We start from the raw sequence: 17,092 nt of genomic DNA on the forward strand, positions 1-17,092 counted from the left end.
TTCTGCAAATAAAATAACTGACTCTTACCCCTTTGCGATGAGATGCATTACCCAAGCCACGTGCTGTTTGCAATTTTTCAAATTCATTGTTCAGGCTTATTTGATTGATCAAGCACAGCACCTTCTGAGTCAGTCCCTGCTCCATCAATTCGTCAGTAAAGCGTGTTGTCATGGATACAAGTTCTGAACTGCAAAGAAAATTAGCTTTTAATCCCAAGATGTTATATGATTGTCTTCATCTCAGTAAATCATGCTTACTCACGAACTTCGAATCTGAGTCACTGTTAATCATGGGAATAAATCAGTGGATTGTGTTTGAAAAATTATGTTTTTTTCCCCTGACATAATATGAAAACCATCTATAAAAGCCTACTTTGTGCAATATGAATTACACAACACCAATCTCCACTGTTCCAAAGCTGCTGACAGGCGATGGGGAGAATTTCAGGGTATCACCAAGACCTTGATTAAGCTGGCCTCATCAGATTCACCTTGCTATCTCAGGTCACTGGACAATTAAAATGTTCCTCTGAAACCAACCAACTTAGAGGCATTCCAGGTCAGAACCTGGAACTTTGCTGGAATGAATAATTCAGTATCACACCAGGAGGCACAACTACTCTCCTAGTTATCACCTACACCATTTAACATGAACAGAAAGACATTTTCATTCTGTCATGATAATGCAGAGTGCAATATTATTGTTGGTCTCTGTAATACTTTTATTCAGAAACAACACCGCCTGATGAGTCTACAAGAGGCAGATTCAAAAACGGTACAAGCCCTCAAGTTTTATTTTGCACCTGTTTAATTTATGTGACTTAATCACAGACCTGAGTTCCAGAGTCCACGTTTTGCCTTGTCGTGATTGAACGAGAGAATGCAAGGAGTTTGCAATGCATCGCTTCCCATCCCAGTACAGCAGTATAGCTACCAAACCACGCGTCAGGCCAGGGAAACGGGGCAGCTGATGCTCACCTGTGAATACAAACATGATCAAATTAGAGGAACTAACAAGACACCTGAAAATCAAGAGCCATCTGTTTTAACAAATGACACTTGGAGAGCATCTTTCATACAAAAGATCTCACAAGATGCTTTACAATAGATCAAAGAACACCAGACGAACAAGAAAGATGAAACAGGAAATGTCTGAAGACTAAGCCAACGAAGCCAGAAGACTTTACAGAGATTGGGAAATGGTGGCAACACAAAGAAAGACTATTTCCAGAGATTGAGGTGGCTGACAGATTAGGTTATACAAACAGTACATCAAAAATGACCCAAGGGCTCCATCATCAATATATCAGGCATCTCCATTCAAGTTTTGAGATTTATGGGACATTGCGATAGGGATAATTGCACTCCAGCAGACAGGTGGTGCCGATGTTTCTTTCTCCTTAAAACAAGACTGCATGCCTACAACTGTTCCCTGCTTTTCTTCAGTGTGGGAATGGATGTAACCACTACCTGAAACATGTTTGTACCACATTGGAAATGAGGAATATGCTGCATGAGAGTTTCAGTCAAAGACTGCCTGTGTTCAGTATCGTGATGGAAATTTTCTTAAATATCCTTGAGAAGGAAAATGCTCTCTGTGCTCACACCTCAATAGCATGTTTGCAAATGTCTCTTTGGCTTAAAACCCCTGACTTTTAAACCAAATTTAGAATTACACAACAAAAGCCTGTAAACTTTAAAGACACTAAAGTTAGCGTAAATCTGTCAGTGGGGGCTGGCATTATAGCTTTCTGAAGTTCAATGTATACATGCCAATTCGCTATGTTTGGTTCTCAGAAGGGCTTGTTTTTCAAAAAATTGGTTCCTTCTGGATGTTGGCCTTGGGGAAATCTGGCTGGTTTGCATTGACATTGAGAGACTCATACTTTAGGAATTGACAAGGAAAACACCTCACTGACGTCAAAACAAAAGCAGCTTACAAATCAAGAAGCACTGTCTGACCTGCAGCAAAATCAAAATAATTATCAGGGAAACACTACATGTTGCAGAACACAAATTCTGATTACATGTTGATGGAAAGATTGATCCAGAATACAGAGCAACAATTGCAAATAGGCATGGATTGGGGAATCAAATCCATTATTCCACATTCAATTCCAATTGACTAAACTTTGTGGTTTTGCCAAGTCCTTCAGAGAAGCCCAGATTAGGCTATGGTAATTATATTTGGGTGCACCCATTAAGCCCACTGATACAGTGGCCCACATTGTTTAATCCTTACTTATTTCAAAACAATTTAAAACTGAAATCTACATTCGCTCCCCCCAAAGGAATAGGTGAAGTAGATCAGTGAGCCTTGACTTTAAGCAAGGAAGAAGAGTGTAGAAGATAGCATATGCAGAGCTTTGGAAGAACAAAGTTAAGAGGGGCACAGACCCTAAAAGATAAAGAGTGACATTGTGAAACAGAGATTGCCAATCAATGATAAGCTTTATCCTGTATCATGTCCAACAATTTACAAGACCTAACCGGCGAGAAAATACTTAACTAGCAGTAGTTATGAGACAAAAAGTGCTTCTCTATAAGCACAATGAGCTGACTCCTGACTGTTACTCAGGCTGAATCTTAATTTAAGGCATAATCATACTGTTCATACATTTTACCCTCATAATGCTAAATATCACACCCTTGTGTGATTAATCCATGATCAGAAATTCAGGGTTCATGGTTGTAACATAACATCTTTGTACACAAAAACTAGTTTCATGGGGTGGTGAGTTAATTACACAAGTCGGAAATTAAACTGCGAAAACACCAGTTGGTGTACTATTCAGCCATGTGAAAAGAGAAAACTAATTCCCATTAGATGCCATAATAGGTATTTCAGGCATGGCAGCTGAGTGCCACTATAAACCTCTGTCTAGCAAGTGACAAGTTAGTCTAGGCTCCTCATTTATACTTTCAGACCTGCTGAGCTTTCCCAGCATTTTCTGTTTTAGTCTCGGCTTTTGCTCCGTATTGTATTGGTTTCCGCTTGAAAATTTATGTGTAAATCAGGGGAGAACATAATTGAGTTCAAGACCTATAATCAAATATCCTTCTGATGCTGATCATCTTTCTGCAGAAAAATTGCTAGTTAGGCGAGATACCAGCAGGTCAACAGTATTGCGAAACAGTGCCCCAGCAGGAGTGGAGCATCACAGATATAAAAGGGTGTGTGAGAAAAAGAGAAAATTGATGCACAAATCTTCACTTTTACTCAAAGTTCATATGCAACTTAAATCATAACTAAACAACACAAATGAAATTTGCCCTGTAAGGCTTTCAGATAAAGACTGCCAAAGATTCCAGATTTAACGAAGAACAGTTTTGGATCCAGCAGACAGATTACGGACTGGTCTATTTAAACTAAAACTGTCATAGGGATCACAGCAGAACTTCAAAAGTACAAACCTGCCAATAGTAATTCTACTGCAGCAAGCTCGCCAATGTCGAAGAGGTCGCTCAAAATGAAAGCCTCGCTGATTAGCTGTTCTGGAAGGAGCCTGGTCCCCTGCTGACCTTGGATGGTAATCCCCTCAATGCTGGCTTTCTTCACCTTCTCTCTGTGTTGTACATTTTTAGCCTGAACAAAAAGATATAAAATGCTGTTAAATTCAACTTCACATGGGTTCTTGTGTCAGATCATTACAACGATCAAAAACAAAGTTTTAAATTTTCCTCCTTAATGACTGCTACAAAATGGTACAAAAGTCTGAGGTCACATACCAACCAACTCGAACAGCTTCTTCCTTGCTGCCATCAGACTTTTGAATGGACCAACCATATATTAAGTTGATCTTTCTCTACTCCCTAGCCAAGACTGTAACACCATATTCTGCACCCTCTCCTTTCTTTCTTCCCTAGGTACTCTATGAAGGGTATGTTTTGTCTGTATAGCATGCAAGAAACAATACTTTTCACTATATCCCAATACATGTGACAATAATAAATCAAACGAAGTCATAATACTTTTCTCAGTTCCATTACTCAAATCAATGTGAATGAATGCTTTATTAACAACCTCACTTCATAGAAGTTGCAAATTATAGTTCAAAACTCACTGGTTATGTTAGGGAGTCATATCAAAGGATGTTCTGAGGAACCTTGAAGCAGGAGTAGGCCATTCAGTCCATCAAGACTGTTCCATCATTCAATGAGACCATTGCTGATCATCTACCTCAATGCCACTTTCCCATATCTCTTGGTGTCATTAGTTAAAAGGTTTAAAGTTAAAGTTTATTTATTTGTCACAAGTAAGGCAGCACGGTGGCACAGTGGTTAGCACTGCTGCCTCACAGCGCCAGGGACCCGGGGTTGATTCCTGGCTTGGGTCACCATCTGTGTGGAGTTTGCACATTCTCCCCGTGACTGCATGAGTTTCCTCTGGGTGCCCCCACAGGCCAAAAGATGTGCCGGCTAGGTGAACTGGCCATGCTAAATTCTCCCTCAGTGTATCCGAACAGACGTCGGAGTGTGGCGATTAGGGGATTTTCAGAGTAACTTAATTGCAGTGTGAATGTAAGTCTACTTGTGAGGTTACTGTGATATTCCCCAAGTCGCTACAGTCCGGCGCCTGTGGGAGGAAACCGGAGCACCCGGAGGAAACACACGCAGACACAGGGAGAATGTGCAAACTCCACACAGACAGTGACCCAAGCCGGGAATCGAACCCAGGTCCCTGGCGCTGTGAAGCAGCAGTGCTAACCACTGTGCCACCCTTCTTGCAACTTAATTAATACCTTATGCCTGCTGGAATTTGCCATAATGGAAAATGTCACATTAAGGGTTAATTATTTTCAAAATCTTTAATCTTTTAACTTCAAATTGAGTTAGCAACAATAAGAGTTGATCTTAAAGCACTTCACAGACAAAATAGAACTAAAGGAGATAATAGCAGATATGACCAAAGAAGTGGACTTTAAAGGAGAACCTGAAAGGAAGGAAAAGAGCTGGAACAACAGAAAGTTTTAGCAGGAGGATTTCAGAATGTACAACGCATGGCTGAAGGCGAAGCTAACAATGGTGTGGCAAAGTGAGCTGGGGATGCATAGAGGACAGGACTCTTGGAGAGTTGTAAGACTGGCAAGTATTATAAAGATGGTGGAATTGTAAATTGGAAGCACTGGGGGGACCAGGAGCCAATGTAGGACAAGTACATGGGTGATTGGTGAGCAGGATTTGGCACACAATAAAGGTATCGGCAATAGATTTGGATGAACTGAAGTTTATGGAGGGTAGTCACTCTCCAGGAAAACACTGACCACATTAAAGTTTGTTTTTTCCCTCCAAGAGAGGAAGAAGCCAAACTTTGTTATTTTCGTAACTCAAATGCTCAATGCTTAAAACCTGTCTGTCTGGCCTTCTCATGGGCAGTAAGAAGTCTCACAACACCAGGTTAAAGTCCAACAGGTGATGAAGGAGCAGCGCTTCGAAAGCTAGTGGCTTTTGCTACCAAATAAACCTGTTGGACTTTAACCTGGTGTTGTGAGACTTCTTACTGTGTTTACCCCAGTCCAACGCCGGCATCTCCACATCATGACTATCTTCTTATGGGCAACAGTTGTCAGACTGGTGAATATAGTAGCAAGAGGGGAAATTGTGGAACCAATCTGGGTAGAAGTTAGGAATAAGCAGAAAGTTTTAATGGGATAATCATGGAAATGCCTCGATATCTCAAATGAAACAAACAAACCAGATATAACCAAAAAGCACTGGATTGAAAGATACGACTTGAAGAATATATTTAATGAATCCTTTACAATAGCCAGCAGACATTGAAGTCATTTTCCTAATTGTCTAAAGTCCCAAGTCACCTGATCTAGCTCAGATATTATTGAAATAAGTAGCCCAATAGTTACAATTCCCTATGTATATATTAAATATGTTATTAGCTGGGCCGTGCCAAGGTGATATTGAAGCTCAACAATTGGCGTCTCATTCTCCAAGGCCTGACTGCCTTCTGACCATTCCCCTTTAAAAAACAGCTGGAAATACATCCTTCCCCTGCATGACTGGTGATTTTGATATTGGCATTATGTTGGTATTACGCATTTTTGTTTGATCTTGGATTCCGCTTGGTTCAGTTTCTGCAAACAAGTTTGTTCTCGCCTAGATCTTCAGGTCAGGCATTTCCTTTCAGTGGCTGATATCTTATTAGCACTTCATCAATGTGCCTTTATTGGTTGAAATTATTAAATAAGCAAGAGCAGAAAAACTCACTGGATTCTTGAAGAGGGAAATGAAGTCCGGTTTGTGCTTCTTGAGTGCAAGGTCCAACAGATGAACAGCTTCTGGTAGCCGCCTCCATATAACGCTCTCCACCGTCTGCCAGATCTCTTTGTATGGCCCCCACAAACTGGCAGCTGCAAGACACAAAACAAAAGCCATCAGTAGGTTAATGGCTATGAAAATTATACTTTTTCTGGCAACTTTTTTCAGAAAAATCATGGACTATGTTTGGAGATACATTCAATGTACTTCGTTACTTCAAATAAGCTCTTTTTGTGAATTTTGTAGGTGAGCTGAAGGACATTAGAGTTTCAAAAAGAAAACACCTTCCATTTTGCGCGTCTCCCTTCATTTAACAGGACATTTTATGTTAGACTTTGCCACCAACCCAATTTTAATATCCACAGCATGAGGAGGGTACTGAGCACCTTACTCAAAAAGCAAACCCAAGGAAAAAAACACAAAATTAATTCTACCATCTGAACATTACAACAAAATATAAATTAAGCACAGGATTTTGAGGTGGCAAAAGCACAATAAAATGCACATGACCTGAAAGTTTCAACTAACTAATTCCCTTATGGTAACTCGACTTTAACCTTGTGCCTGGCAAAACTCACTGTATTCATTTGTTTAAGGTGACTAGTTGGCAGGAAGAATGGAAAAGCACAATTTTTAAAAAAGTAACAGACCAGTAAATCTTGGTAATTAAGGGAAACATGCAGATACAGCAAGCAATTAGGAGAGTACATGGGATGTTAATGTTTATGCAAGGAGTTAAATAGAATCCTACAGTGCAGAAGGAGGCCATTCAACCTATTGAGTCTGCACCAATTTAGCTTATCCCTATATCCATAACCCCACATATTTACCCCACTAATCCACCTAACCTGCATATCTTTGGACTGTGGGAGGAAACCGGAACACCCGAAGGAAACCCACACAGATACAGCTGAAGGACCGCACAAATAGTCACCCAAGGCTGAAATCGAATCGGTCCCTGGTGCTGTGAGGCAGCAATGCTAACTACTGTGCTACGGGGCCATCCATAAATTGGAGTACACAAGTAAATAAGAATTCTTGCAATGACATGAGGCTTTAGTGAGACAACATCTGGCACACAGCACGGTTGTTAGCACTGCTGTCTCACTCACTGGGTTAAATTCCGGTCTTGGGTAACTGTGTGGAGTTTGCACGTTCTCCCCATGTCTGCGTGGATTTCCTCTGGGTACTTCCCACTGTCCAAAGATGTGCAGGTTAGGTGGATTGTCCATGTTCAATTGCCCTTTTGTGTCCAAAGATGTGCAGGCTCGGAGGATTACCGTGGCAAATGTATGGGATTATGAGATTATGGGGATATGCGCTTTTGGAGAGTTGGTGCAGATGCAATGGGTTGAATGGCATCTTTCTGCACTGTCGGGATTCTATGTACAGGCTTGGTCGCTGTACCCAAGGAAGGGTACATAATCTGACTGATTCCTGGCCTTGCTAGGAGCGGAGATGGTGTAGAATGGCCCCATTCTCTCTGTAGTATTTGTTTAACATGTTTAGGAAACTGCTGATAGATCTTCAACTGTTCAGGTATTCTCAAGTGATATGTCTGCAGAATTCTGTGCCTATCCAATCAAGACATGTTTATTTAATTACCAAGTGGATAATGTGTTGCATCACAAATACTCAAAATCTCATTAATATATTCTTGGCACATTTCTTAAGTTTATTCATTCATGGCAAGCCTATTGATGGTGCACTTTGATTGAACTGGTTACTAGTTAATTAAAAGCATCATTTGTTTTTATTTATATATTACAATATGCCATACTTTTAAGCAGCAAATGACACAAGAGGTAAATGTATACGACTAGATCATCAATCGTACTCCAGGAAGTCAAGGAAGTATATTTTTTTGGTGAAATCAGGCTTCAGCAAGCTATCAGGCATACAGAAAGGACCAATTCTGATGATAGTCTGATCCAAGTTAACAAACTGTTTCCAGAATTTCTGTTTTTCACGCATGTGCAAAGCTTGTTACACTATAACTACAATTGTTGACAGTTTGGACAAAAGATACTCAACCTGGATACAGCAGGAAACTATTTATTTCTATACTGATGTTGAGTGCATCCATCATTTGCTTTTAGGACAGCTAAATGCCTCCACCTCAGAATTAAAATACAACACTTATACTGGTAGCTTCAGCGAAAACAAGTTGAATGGAAATGCACACAGATGAACTTTGAGTCATATTAAATGTATCTTTCCCAGACACGTATTTTAGATTGACAATTATGCATCAGACTACAGAGTGAATTTAAATCTTTTCACACAGAATATGTTTACTTTCAACTGCTCCTTTGAGACATTGGACAGAAGATAAACTGCAGGGTCTAGCTATGTCTCCTTGGCTACAACACCCCCCCCTCCCCCCCATTGTCCAATCATCTGCATTGTTTGAGTTGCCAAGTTGATTGCTGAAAATTTGGAAAAAATCCCCTCCCATCCCACACTGCCCCCGTCCAACTCTTCCCACCCCCCCCCCCCGTCCAACCCTTCCCACCAACCCCCTCCCCGTCCAACCCTTCCCACTACCTCCCCCCCCGTCCAACCCTTCCCACCACCCCCACCCCCGCGTCCAACCCTTCCCACCACCTCCCCCCCCCCGTCCAACCCTTCCCACCACCTCCCCCCCCCCGTCCAACCCTTCCCACCACCCCTACCACCCCCCGTCCAACCCTTCCCACCACCCCTACCACCCCCCGTCCAACCCTTCCCACCACCCCCCGTCCAACCCTTCCCACCACCCCCCGTCCAATCCTTCCCACCACCCCCACCCAACCGTCCAACCCTTCCCACCTCCCCCCCCGTCCAACCCTTCCCACCACCCCCACCCCCCCGTCCAACCCTTCCCACCACCCCCACCCCCACCCCCCCGTCCAACCCTTCCCACCACCCCAACCCCCCCGTCCAACCCTTCCCACCCCCACCCCCCCGTCCAACCCTTCCCACCACCCCAACCCCCCCGTCCAACCCTTCCCACCACCTCCCCCCCGTCCCGTCCAACCCTTCCCACCACCTCCCCCCCGTCCCGTCCAACCCTTCCCACCACCTCCCCCCCGTCCCGTCCAACCCTTCCCACCACCTCCCCCCCGTCCCGTCCAACCCTTCCCACCACCTCCCCCCCGTCCCGTCCAACCCTTCCCACCACCTCCCCCCCCCCGTCCCGTCCAACCCTTCCCACCACCTCCCCCCCGTCCCGTCCAACCCTTCCCACCACCTCCCCCCCGTCCCGTCCAACCCTTCCCACCACCTCCCCCCCGTCCCGTCCAACCCTTCCCACCACCTCCCCCCCGTCCCGTCCAACCCTTCCCACCACCTCCCCCCCGTCCCGTCCAACCCTTCCCACCACCTCCCCCCCGTCGCGTCCAACCCTTCCCACCACCTCCCCCCCGTCCAACCCTTCCCACCACCTCCCCCCGTCCCGTCCAACCCTTCCCACCACCTCCCCCCCGTCCCGTCCAACCCTTCCCACCACCTCCCCCCCGTCCCGTCCAACCCTTCCACCACCTCCCCCCGTCCCGTCCAACCCTTTCACCACCTCCCCCCCCACCCCCCCGTCCCGTCCAACCCTTTCACCACCTCCCCCCCCCACCCCCCCCGTCCCTTCCAACCCTTCCCACCACCTCCTCCCCCCCCCCCCCCCCGTCCCACCCTTCCCACCACCTCCGTCCCGTCCAACCCTTCCCACCACATCCCCCCCCCCCGTCCAACCCTTCCCACCACCTCCCCCCCCCCCCTGTCCAACCCTTCCCACCACCTCCCCCCCCCCCCCGTCCCACCCTTCCCCACACCCCCCCCCCCCCCGTCCCACCACCACTCCCCCCCCCCCCCGTCCCACCACCACCCCCCCCCGTCCCACCACCACCCCCCCCCCCCGTCCCCCCACCACCCCCCCCCCGTCCCCCCACCACCCCCCCCCCCCGTCCCACCACCACCCCCCCCCCCCGTCCCACCAACCACCCCCCCGCCCCCGCCCCCCCGTCCCACCACCACCACCCCCCCCCCCGTCCCACCACCACCACCCCCCCCCGTCCCCCCACCCCCGTCCCCCGTCCCACCACCACCACCCCCCCCCCGTCCCCCCAACCCGTCCCCCCACCCCCGTCCCCCGTCCCCCCACCCCCGTCCCCCACCCCCGTCCCACCCACCACCCCCCCCCGTCCCCCCACCCCCACCCCCCCCCCCCCCCCGTCCCCCCACCCCCCCCCCCCCGTCCCCCCACCCCCCCCCGTCCCCCCGTCCCCCCCCCCCCACCCCCCGTCCCCCCCCCCCCCCCCCCACCCCCCGTCCCCCCCCCCCACCCCCCGTCCCCCCCCCCCCACCCCCCGTCCCCCCCCCCCCCACCCCCGTCCCCCCCCCCCACCCCCCGTCCCCCCCCCCCCACCCCCCGTCCCCCCCCCACCCCCCGTCCCCCCCCCACCCCCCGTCCCCCCCCCCACCCCCCCGTCCCCCCCCCCCACCCCCCGTCCCCCCCCCACCCCCGTCCCCCCCCCCCCACCCCCCGTCCCCCCCCCCCCCCCACCCCCCCCCACCCCCCGTCCCCCCCCCCCCACCCCCCGTCCCCCCCCCCCCCCCCAGTGTCCCCCCCCCCCCCACCCCCGTCCCCCCCAGTGTCCCCCCCCCCCCCCCACCCCCCGTCCCCCCCACCCCCCGTCCCCCCACCCCCCGTCCCCCCCACCCCCCGTCCCCCCCACCCCCGTCCCCCCCCCCCCGTCCCCCCCCCCCCCCCCCCCCCCCCCCCCGCCCCCCCCCCCCCCCCCCACCCCCCCGTCCCCCCCCCCCCCCACCCCCCGTCCCCCCCCCCCCCCCCCCCACCCCCCGTCCCCCCACCCCCGTCCCCCCCCCCCCCCCCCCCGTCCCCCCCCCCCCCCCCACCCCCCGTCCCCCCCCCCCCCCACCCCCCGTCCCCCCCCCCCCCCCACCCCCCGTCCCCCCCCCCCCCCCCCCCCCCCGTCCCCCCCCCCCCCCCCCACCCCCGTCCCCCCCCCCCCCCCCACCCCCCGTCCCCCCCCCCCCCCCCCCCCCCCCGTCCCCCCCCCCCCCCCACCCCCCGCCCCCCCCCCCCCCCCACCCCCCGTCCCCCCACCCCCCCACCCCCCGTCCCCACCCCCCGTCCCCCCCCCCCCCCCCCCCCCGTCCCCCCCCCCCCCCCACCCCCCATCCCCCCCCCCCCCCACCCCCCGTCCCCCCCCCCCCCCACCCCCCGTCCCCCCCCCCCCCCACCCCCCCGTCCCCCCCCCCCCCCACCCCCCGTCCCCCCCCCCCCCCACCCCCGTCCCCCCCCCCCCACCCCGTCCCCCCCCACCCCGTCCCCCCCACCCCGTCCCACCACCTCCCCCCCCGTCCCACCACCCCCCCCGTCCCACCACCTCCCCCCCCGTCCCCCCCCCCCCGTCCCACCACCTCCCCCCCCGTCCCACCACCTCCCCCCCCCCCGTCCCACCACCTCCCCCCCGTCCCACCACCTCCCCCCCGTCCCACCACCTCCCCCCCCGTCCCCCCCCCGTCCCACCACCTCCCCCCCCCGTCCCCCCCCCCCCGTCCCACCACCTCCCCCCCCCCCGTCCCACCACCTCCCCCCCCCCCCCCGTCCCACCACCTCCCCCTCCCGTCCCACCACCTCCCCCTCCCGTCCCACCACCTCCCCTCCCCCCCCCCCCCCCCCCGTCCCACCACCTCCCCCCCCCCCCCCCCCCCCGTCCCACCACCTCCCCCCCCCCCCCCCCCCCCCGTCCCACCACCTCCCCCCCCCCCCCCGTCCACCCACCTCCCCCCCCCCCCCCGTCCCACCACCTCCCCCCCCCCCCCCGTCCCACCACCTCCCCCCCCCCCCGTCCCACCACCTCCCCTCCCCTCCCCCCCCCCCCCCCGTCCCACCACCTCCCCCCCCCTCCCCCCCCCCCCCCCGTCCCACCACCCTCCCCCCCCGTCCCACCACCTCCCCCCCCCCCCCCCCCCGTCCCACCTCCTCCCCCCCCCCCCCCCGTCCCACCACCTCCCCCCCCGTCCCACCACCTCCCCCCCCCCCCCCCCCCCGTCCCACCACCTCCCCCCCCGTCCCACCACCTCCCCCCCCCCCCCCCCGTCCCACCACCTCCCCCCCCGTCCCACCACCTCCCCCCCGTCCCACCACCTCCCCCCCGTCCCACCACCTCCCCCCCCGTCCCACCCACCTCCCCCCCCCCCCCCCCCCCGTCCCACCACCTCCCCCCCCACCCCTCCACACCCCGTCCCACCACCTCCCCCCCCCCCCCCCCCGTCCCACCACCTCCCCCCCCCCCCCCCCCGTCCCACCACCCCCCCCCCCCCCCGTCCCACACCTCCCTCCCCCCCCCCCCACCTCCCCCCCCCCCCCACCACCTCCCCCCCCCCCACCACCTCCCCCCCCCCACCACCTCCCCCCCCCCCCCCCACCACCTCCCCCCCCCCACCACCTCCCCCCCCCCCCCCCACCACCTCCCCCCCCCCCCCGTCCCACCACCTCCCCCCCCCCCCCCCACCACCTCCCCCCACCTCCCCCCCCCCCCCCCCCCACCACCTCCCCCCCCCCCCACCACACCACCTCCCCCCCCCCCCCACCACCTCCCCCCCCCCCCCACCACCTCCCCCCCCCCCGTCCCACCACCTCCCCCCCCCCCCGTCCCACCACCTCCCCCCCCCCCGTCCCACCACCTCCCCCCCCCGTCCCACCACCTCCCCCCCCCCCCCACCACCTCCCCCCCCCCCCCACCACCTCCCCCCCCCCCCCACCACCTCCCCCCCCCCCCCCACCACCTCCCCCCCCCCCCCCCCACCACCTCCCCCCCCCACCACCTCCCCCCCCCCCACCACCTCCCCCCCCCCCCGTCCCACCACCTCCCCCCCCCCCCCCCCCGTCCCACCACCTCCCCCCCCCCCCGTCCCACCACCTCCCCCCGTCCACCACCTCCCCCCCCGTCCCACCACCTCCGTCCCACCACCTTCCCCCCCCCGTCCCACCACCTCCCCCCCCCGTCCCACCACCTCCCCCCCCCGTCCCACCACCTCCCCCCCCCGTCCCACCACCTCCCCCCCCCGTCCCACCACCTCCCCCCCCGTCCCACCACCTCCCCCCCCCGTCCCACCACCTCCCCCCCCCGTCCCACCACCTCCCCCCCCCCCCCCCCCACCTCCCCCCCCGTCCCACCACCTCCCCCCCCCGTCCCACCACCTCCCCCCCCCGTCCCACCACCTCCCCCCCCCCCCCCCCCCCCCAATGACTGACCTGAATTTACCGCCATAGTCACGGCCGCCATCTTGGAGGGGAACCGGAAGCAACAACTCCCGGCCTGCCCGGGGTTAGGGGGGAACTGTGTGGACCACGCCAACCACTTTAACCGTGCCCACACCCGCCCATCAGCCCCCCAACTACCAACCGCCCCTCCCCGTGGAGATTTCGTGACGACCGAAACTTCCGTTGGTCAACCAAGCTCGGCAGGCGCGGTGAAAAGGCACGTGACCCATCTGCACCAACTACAATCCCAGCATGCCTGGCGACAAGACACCGGAAGTGATCTCTCACCCTTGCCCTTACAACCGATTAAAATGTCGCCTTGAAAAATAACACACCGGCTCAATCTTTAAAAAAAATGTCAAGATAGGAAATTTTAATGCAGGGTTGGTTGTGAAATTGAAACGGCCGGGGTTATGGCCTTTTCTTGAAAGAAGGATAAAATGCTCAGCGCGAGAGGGTGTGTGGGAAATGGGGAGCGGCGGCGTTGCGGTTCAGGGACAGGCCGAGCGGCAGGCGGACTACACGACCCAGACTGCCCCGCGGGCCGGCGGGGAGGCGGGGCTCCCGGGGAGAGGGTAACGGTCGCCGGTGGGGCGTTCAGCGCATGCGCTGCCGCCCTTCTGCGCAGACTCCGTGCGAGTTTCCTAGGGAGAGGAGAGAAAAAAAATGGTGGCCGGTGTGTAAATTGGAGCAGCGCCGGAGATATATAATTATAGAGCAAATTATCCGCAATAGAGGAGCGGAAGGAGCAAAGAATAAACCCCCCCACCCCGAGCCAAGGAAAAAAAGAAAGATAAGCATCACCTTAACGGCAAGCAGAGAAGGACACGGGATCAAAGGAAGGACAAGAACGTTCAGAGCTCCTGCTGAGTTTAAACTGTGAGTGGGAGAGAGAGAGTGTGAGGAGGGAGGGAGGGAAGGCAGGGAGTCTACTTCACTGTTACACGGAGGCTTCAGCGGCACAGCCAGGCCTCAGCAGCCCCTCTAGCATCATTGGGAAGAGCAGCACCGACAGGGGAAGAGTTAGGGAGTCGGGGGACAGGCGGAGGAAAGGGAGGGAAGGCCCCGGTCCTCATCACCATTTTAATGGAGAGGCAGAGTTGCAATTGTTTGGACGTTGAGGCGACGAGAGGAGATAGGGATTTAATCTTACCTCTCCGTTCTGGGGAGAGGATTTACCCCTCCCTCTGCTTCAATGCGCAGTTTTAGCGTTTTTCCCTTTTTAAAAATATATATGTAAATCTGGCAATTCGTATGAATTTGTTCTTTAAATGGTAGAGGTTTGTTTTGAAGAAAGTAAAAAGTTCACTTGCTCCCTTTTAAGTGGGTTTAAGGAAAGGCAGTGTGTCCTAACTGAGCGAGAAGTGTAAGCGTTATTCTATTTTTATTTGTGAGCCAATAGGCATCAAACGTTATTCCCCAATTTTGCTTCATTGTTAACAGTTGCGTTTCAGATCCATGCAAGAGGGAGTTTACAGAAATATGAACAACTAATGAAGGTTATTTGTTTTTGAATAAGTCCCCCTGGGTGAATGGGAATAATTAAATATTTTAACGAACATTGTTCTGTTCCAATGTTTCTACATTTTACTTTGGCTGTAAGGATTTAAGTGATCACTTTAATATCAAGTTAGAACTGCTTGTGTTTAATATAGGAACAATCATGCTAAAATTTCAGAAGAATGGTGAAAATTTAATACGTATCATCAATCTTTATATTGATGTATAGGGTTACTAGGGGGGAGTAGATGAGTTTGGCCTTCTCAAAATACAGAATTGAATACAAATTCTAATATATCTGCTGACATCCATGTTTTTAAAAGGAGGAAGACAAGAGGGGAGGTTGGTTTTGCATGACAGGTTAGAAGAATTGCAGGACTGCTGGGGAGGGAATGGAAGCATTTTATTGGCCATATTAATCTCAATTTCAAATAATAAATGTTTGGGCGCAGCTGCATTTACTACTGTTCCTTGTTGCCCTGCTGGACTTTCATGAATGGCTGCAGACCTGTTTGCTTTGGAGCTTGCATCTGATCAAAATATTTCAGCTTTTCATTCCAGAAAAAAGACTTACCAAATTAACTGACAGTTGACCAGTTTAATGTAATTCATTCGCTCTTGTCAAACCCTCTGGTGCTATCAAGTATTTTCTTCAGTCTTCGAAGTATGATCAACCTATTCAGCAGTAGCAAGGATAGCAAAGTTAATTGGTTCCATCGATTTACAAGTTTAATCGATGAATAGTTTACAAATGTGGTGCTATGAGGCTTGAAAACTTTTGTGCCCTGTATCTGATGCAAACTATATTTTACAATGTATGTCAATATAAGTTTTTGTTCAGTAATGAAAGCCGATGTTTTGAGGATAACATTTTCTTCTATTTTCTCTCTTCGCCAAGGCCATTGCTCATTCCTTTTAACTCATCTGGGCAGCCATAATTCACGTACAAGACTTAGCACTGTATTGTGTTCTCCATGATGTGGAGATGCCGGCGTTGGACTGGGGTAAACACAGTAAGAAGTCTCACAACACCAGGTTAAAGTCCAACAGGTTTATTTGGTAGCACAAGCCACAAGCTTTCAGAGCGCTGCTCCTTCATCAGGTGAGTGGAAGTCGTGTTCACAAACAGGGCATATAAAAAGACACAAACTCAATTTACAAGATAATGTTTGGAATGCGAGTCTTTACAGGTAATCAAGTCTTAAAGGTACAGACAATGTGAGTGGAGAGAGGGTTAAGCACAGGTTAAAGAGATATGTATTGTCTCCAGCCAGGACAGTTAGTGAGATTTTGCAAGTCCAGGCAAGTCATGGGGGTTACAGATCATAGAATCATAGAAACCCTACAGTGCAGAAAGACACCATTTGGCCCATCGAGTCTGCACCAACCACAATCCCACCCAGGCCCTACCCCCGTATCCCTATATATTTACCCACTAATCCCTCAAACCTACACATCTCAGGACACTAAGGGGCAATTTTTTAGCATGGCTAATCAACCTAACCCGCACATCTTTGGACTGTGGGAGGAAACCGGAGTACCCAGAGGAAACCCACGCTGACACAAGGAGAATGTGCAAGCTCCACACAGACAGTGACCCAAGCCGGGAATTGAACCCAGGTCCCTGGAGCTGTGAAGCAGCAGTGCTAACCACTGCGCTACCGTGCCGCCCTATCCCGGTTGAGGGATCTTGGGTTCATGTCACACTATCTGTAAACCCCATGACTTGCCTGGGCTTGCAAAATCTCACTAACTGTCCTGGCTGTAGACAATACACATCTCTTTAACCTGTGCTTAACCCTCTCTCCACTCTCATTGTCTGTACCTTTAAGACTTGATTACCTGTAAAGACTCGCATTCCAACCATTATTTTGTAAATTGAGTTTGTCTTTATTTGCCCTGTTTGTGAACTGAAATCCCACACACCTGATGAAGAAGCAGCGCTTCGAAAGCTAGTGATTTTTGCTGCCAAATAAACCTGTTGGACTTTAACCTGGTGTTGTGAGACTTCTTATTGTGTTCTCCACCCAGAGGTGCTGATGCCTTTTTTGA

At 53.2% G+C, this 17,092-nt stretch overlaps 2 protein-coding genes across 15 annotated transcripts in view; one reads left to right on the plus strand and one right to left on the minus strand.

Annotated features, from left to right (window-relative positions):
• Positions 1–13,798, minus strand: part of nup205 (nucleoporin 205) — a 131,922-nt gene extending 118,124 nt beyond the window's left edge. For both annotated transcript variants that reach the window (XM_078220266.1, XM_078220265.1), the window contains exons 1-5: positions 13,532–13,798; positions 6,223–6,365; positions 3,415–3,586; positions 834–978; positions 29–188 (exon numbers count right to left, since the gene is read on the minus strand). In XM_078220266.1, the coding sequence (XP_078076392.1) occupies positions 29–188; positions 834–978; positions 3,415–3,586; positions 6,223–6,365; positions 13,532–13,562 (651 nt within the window). In that variant the 5' untranslated portion in view covers positions 13,563–13,798. The remainder of the gene's footprint in view (positions 1–28; positions 189–833; positions 979–3,414; positions 3,587–6,222; positions 6,366–13,531) is intronic.
• A 321-nt stretch (positions 13,799–14,119) lies between these two features.
• cnot4b (CCR4-NOT transcription complex, subunit 4b) overlaps positions 14,120–17,092 on the plus strand; it is a 164,375-nt gene continuing 161,402 nt past the window's right edge. For 8 of the 13 annotated variants that reach the window (XM_078220268.1, XM_078220277.1, XM_078220273.1 and 5 more), the window contains exon 1: positions 14,165–14,419. The gene's annotated coding sequence lies outside the window, so the exon portion shown is untranslated. Of the gene's footprint in view, positions 14,420–17,092 lie in introns of all 13 variants that reach the window. The other 5 variants (XM_078220269.1, XM_078220274.1, XM_078220271.1 and 2 more) reach the window with 2 other exon arrangements.

Source organism: Mustelus asterias, chromosome 9, assembly GCF_964213995.1.
Source record: "Mustelus asterias chromosome 9, sMusAst1.hap1.1, whole genome shotgun sequence".
Lineage (NCBI taxonomy): Eukaryota > Metazoa > Chordata > Chondrichthyes > Carcharhiniformes > Triakidae > Mustelus > Mustelus asterias.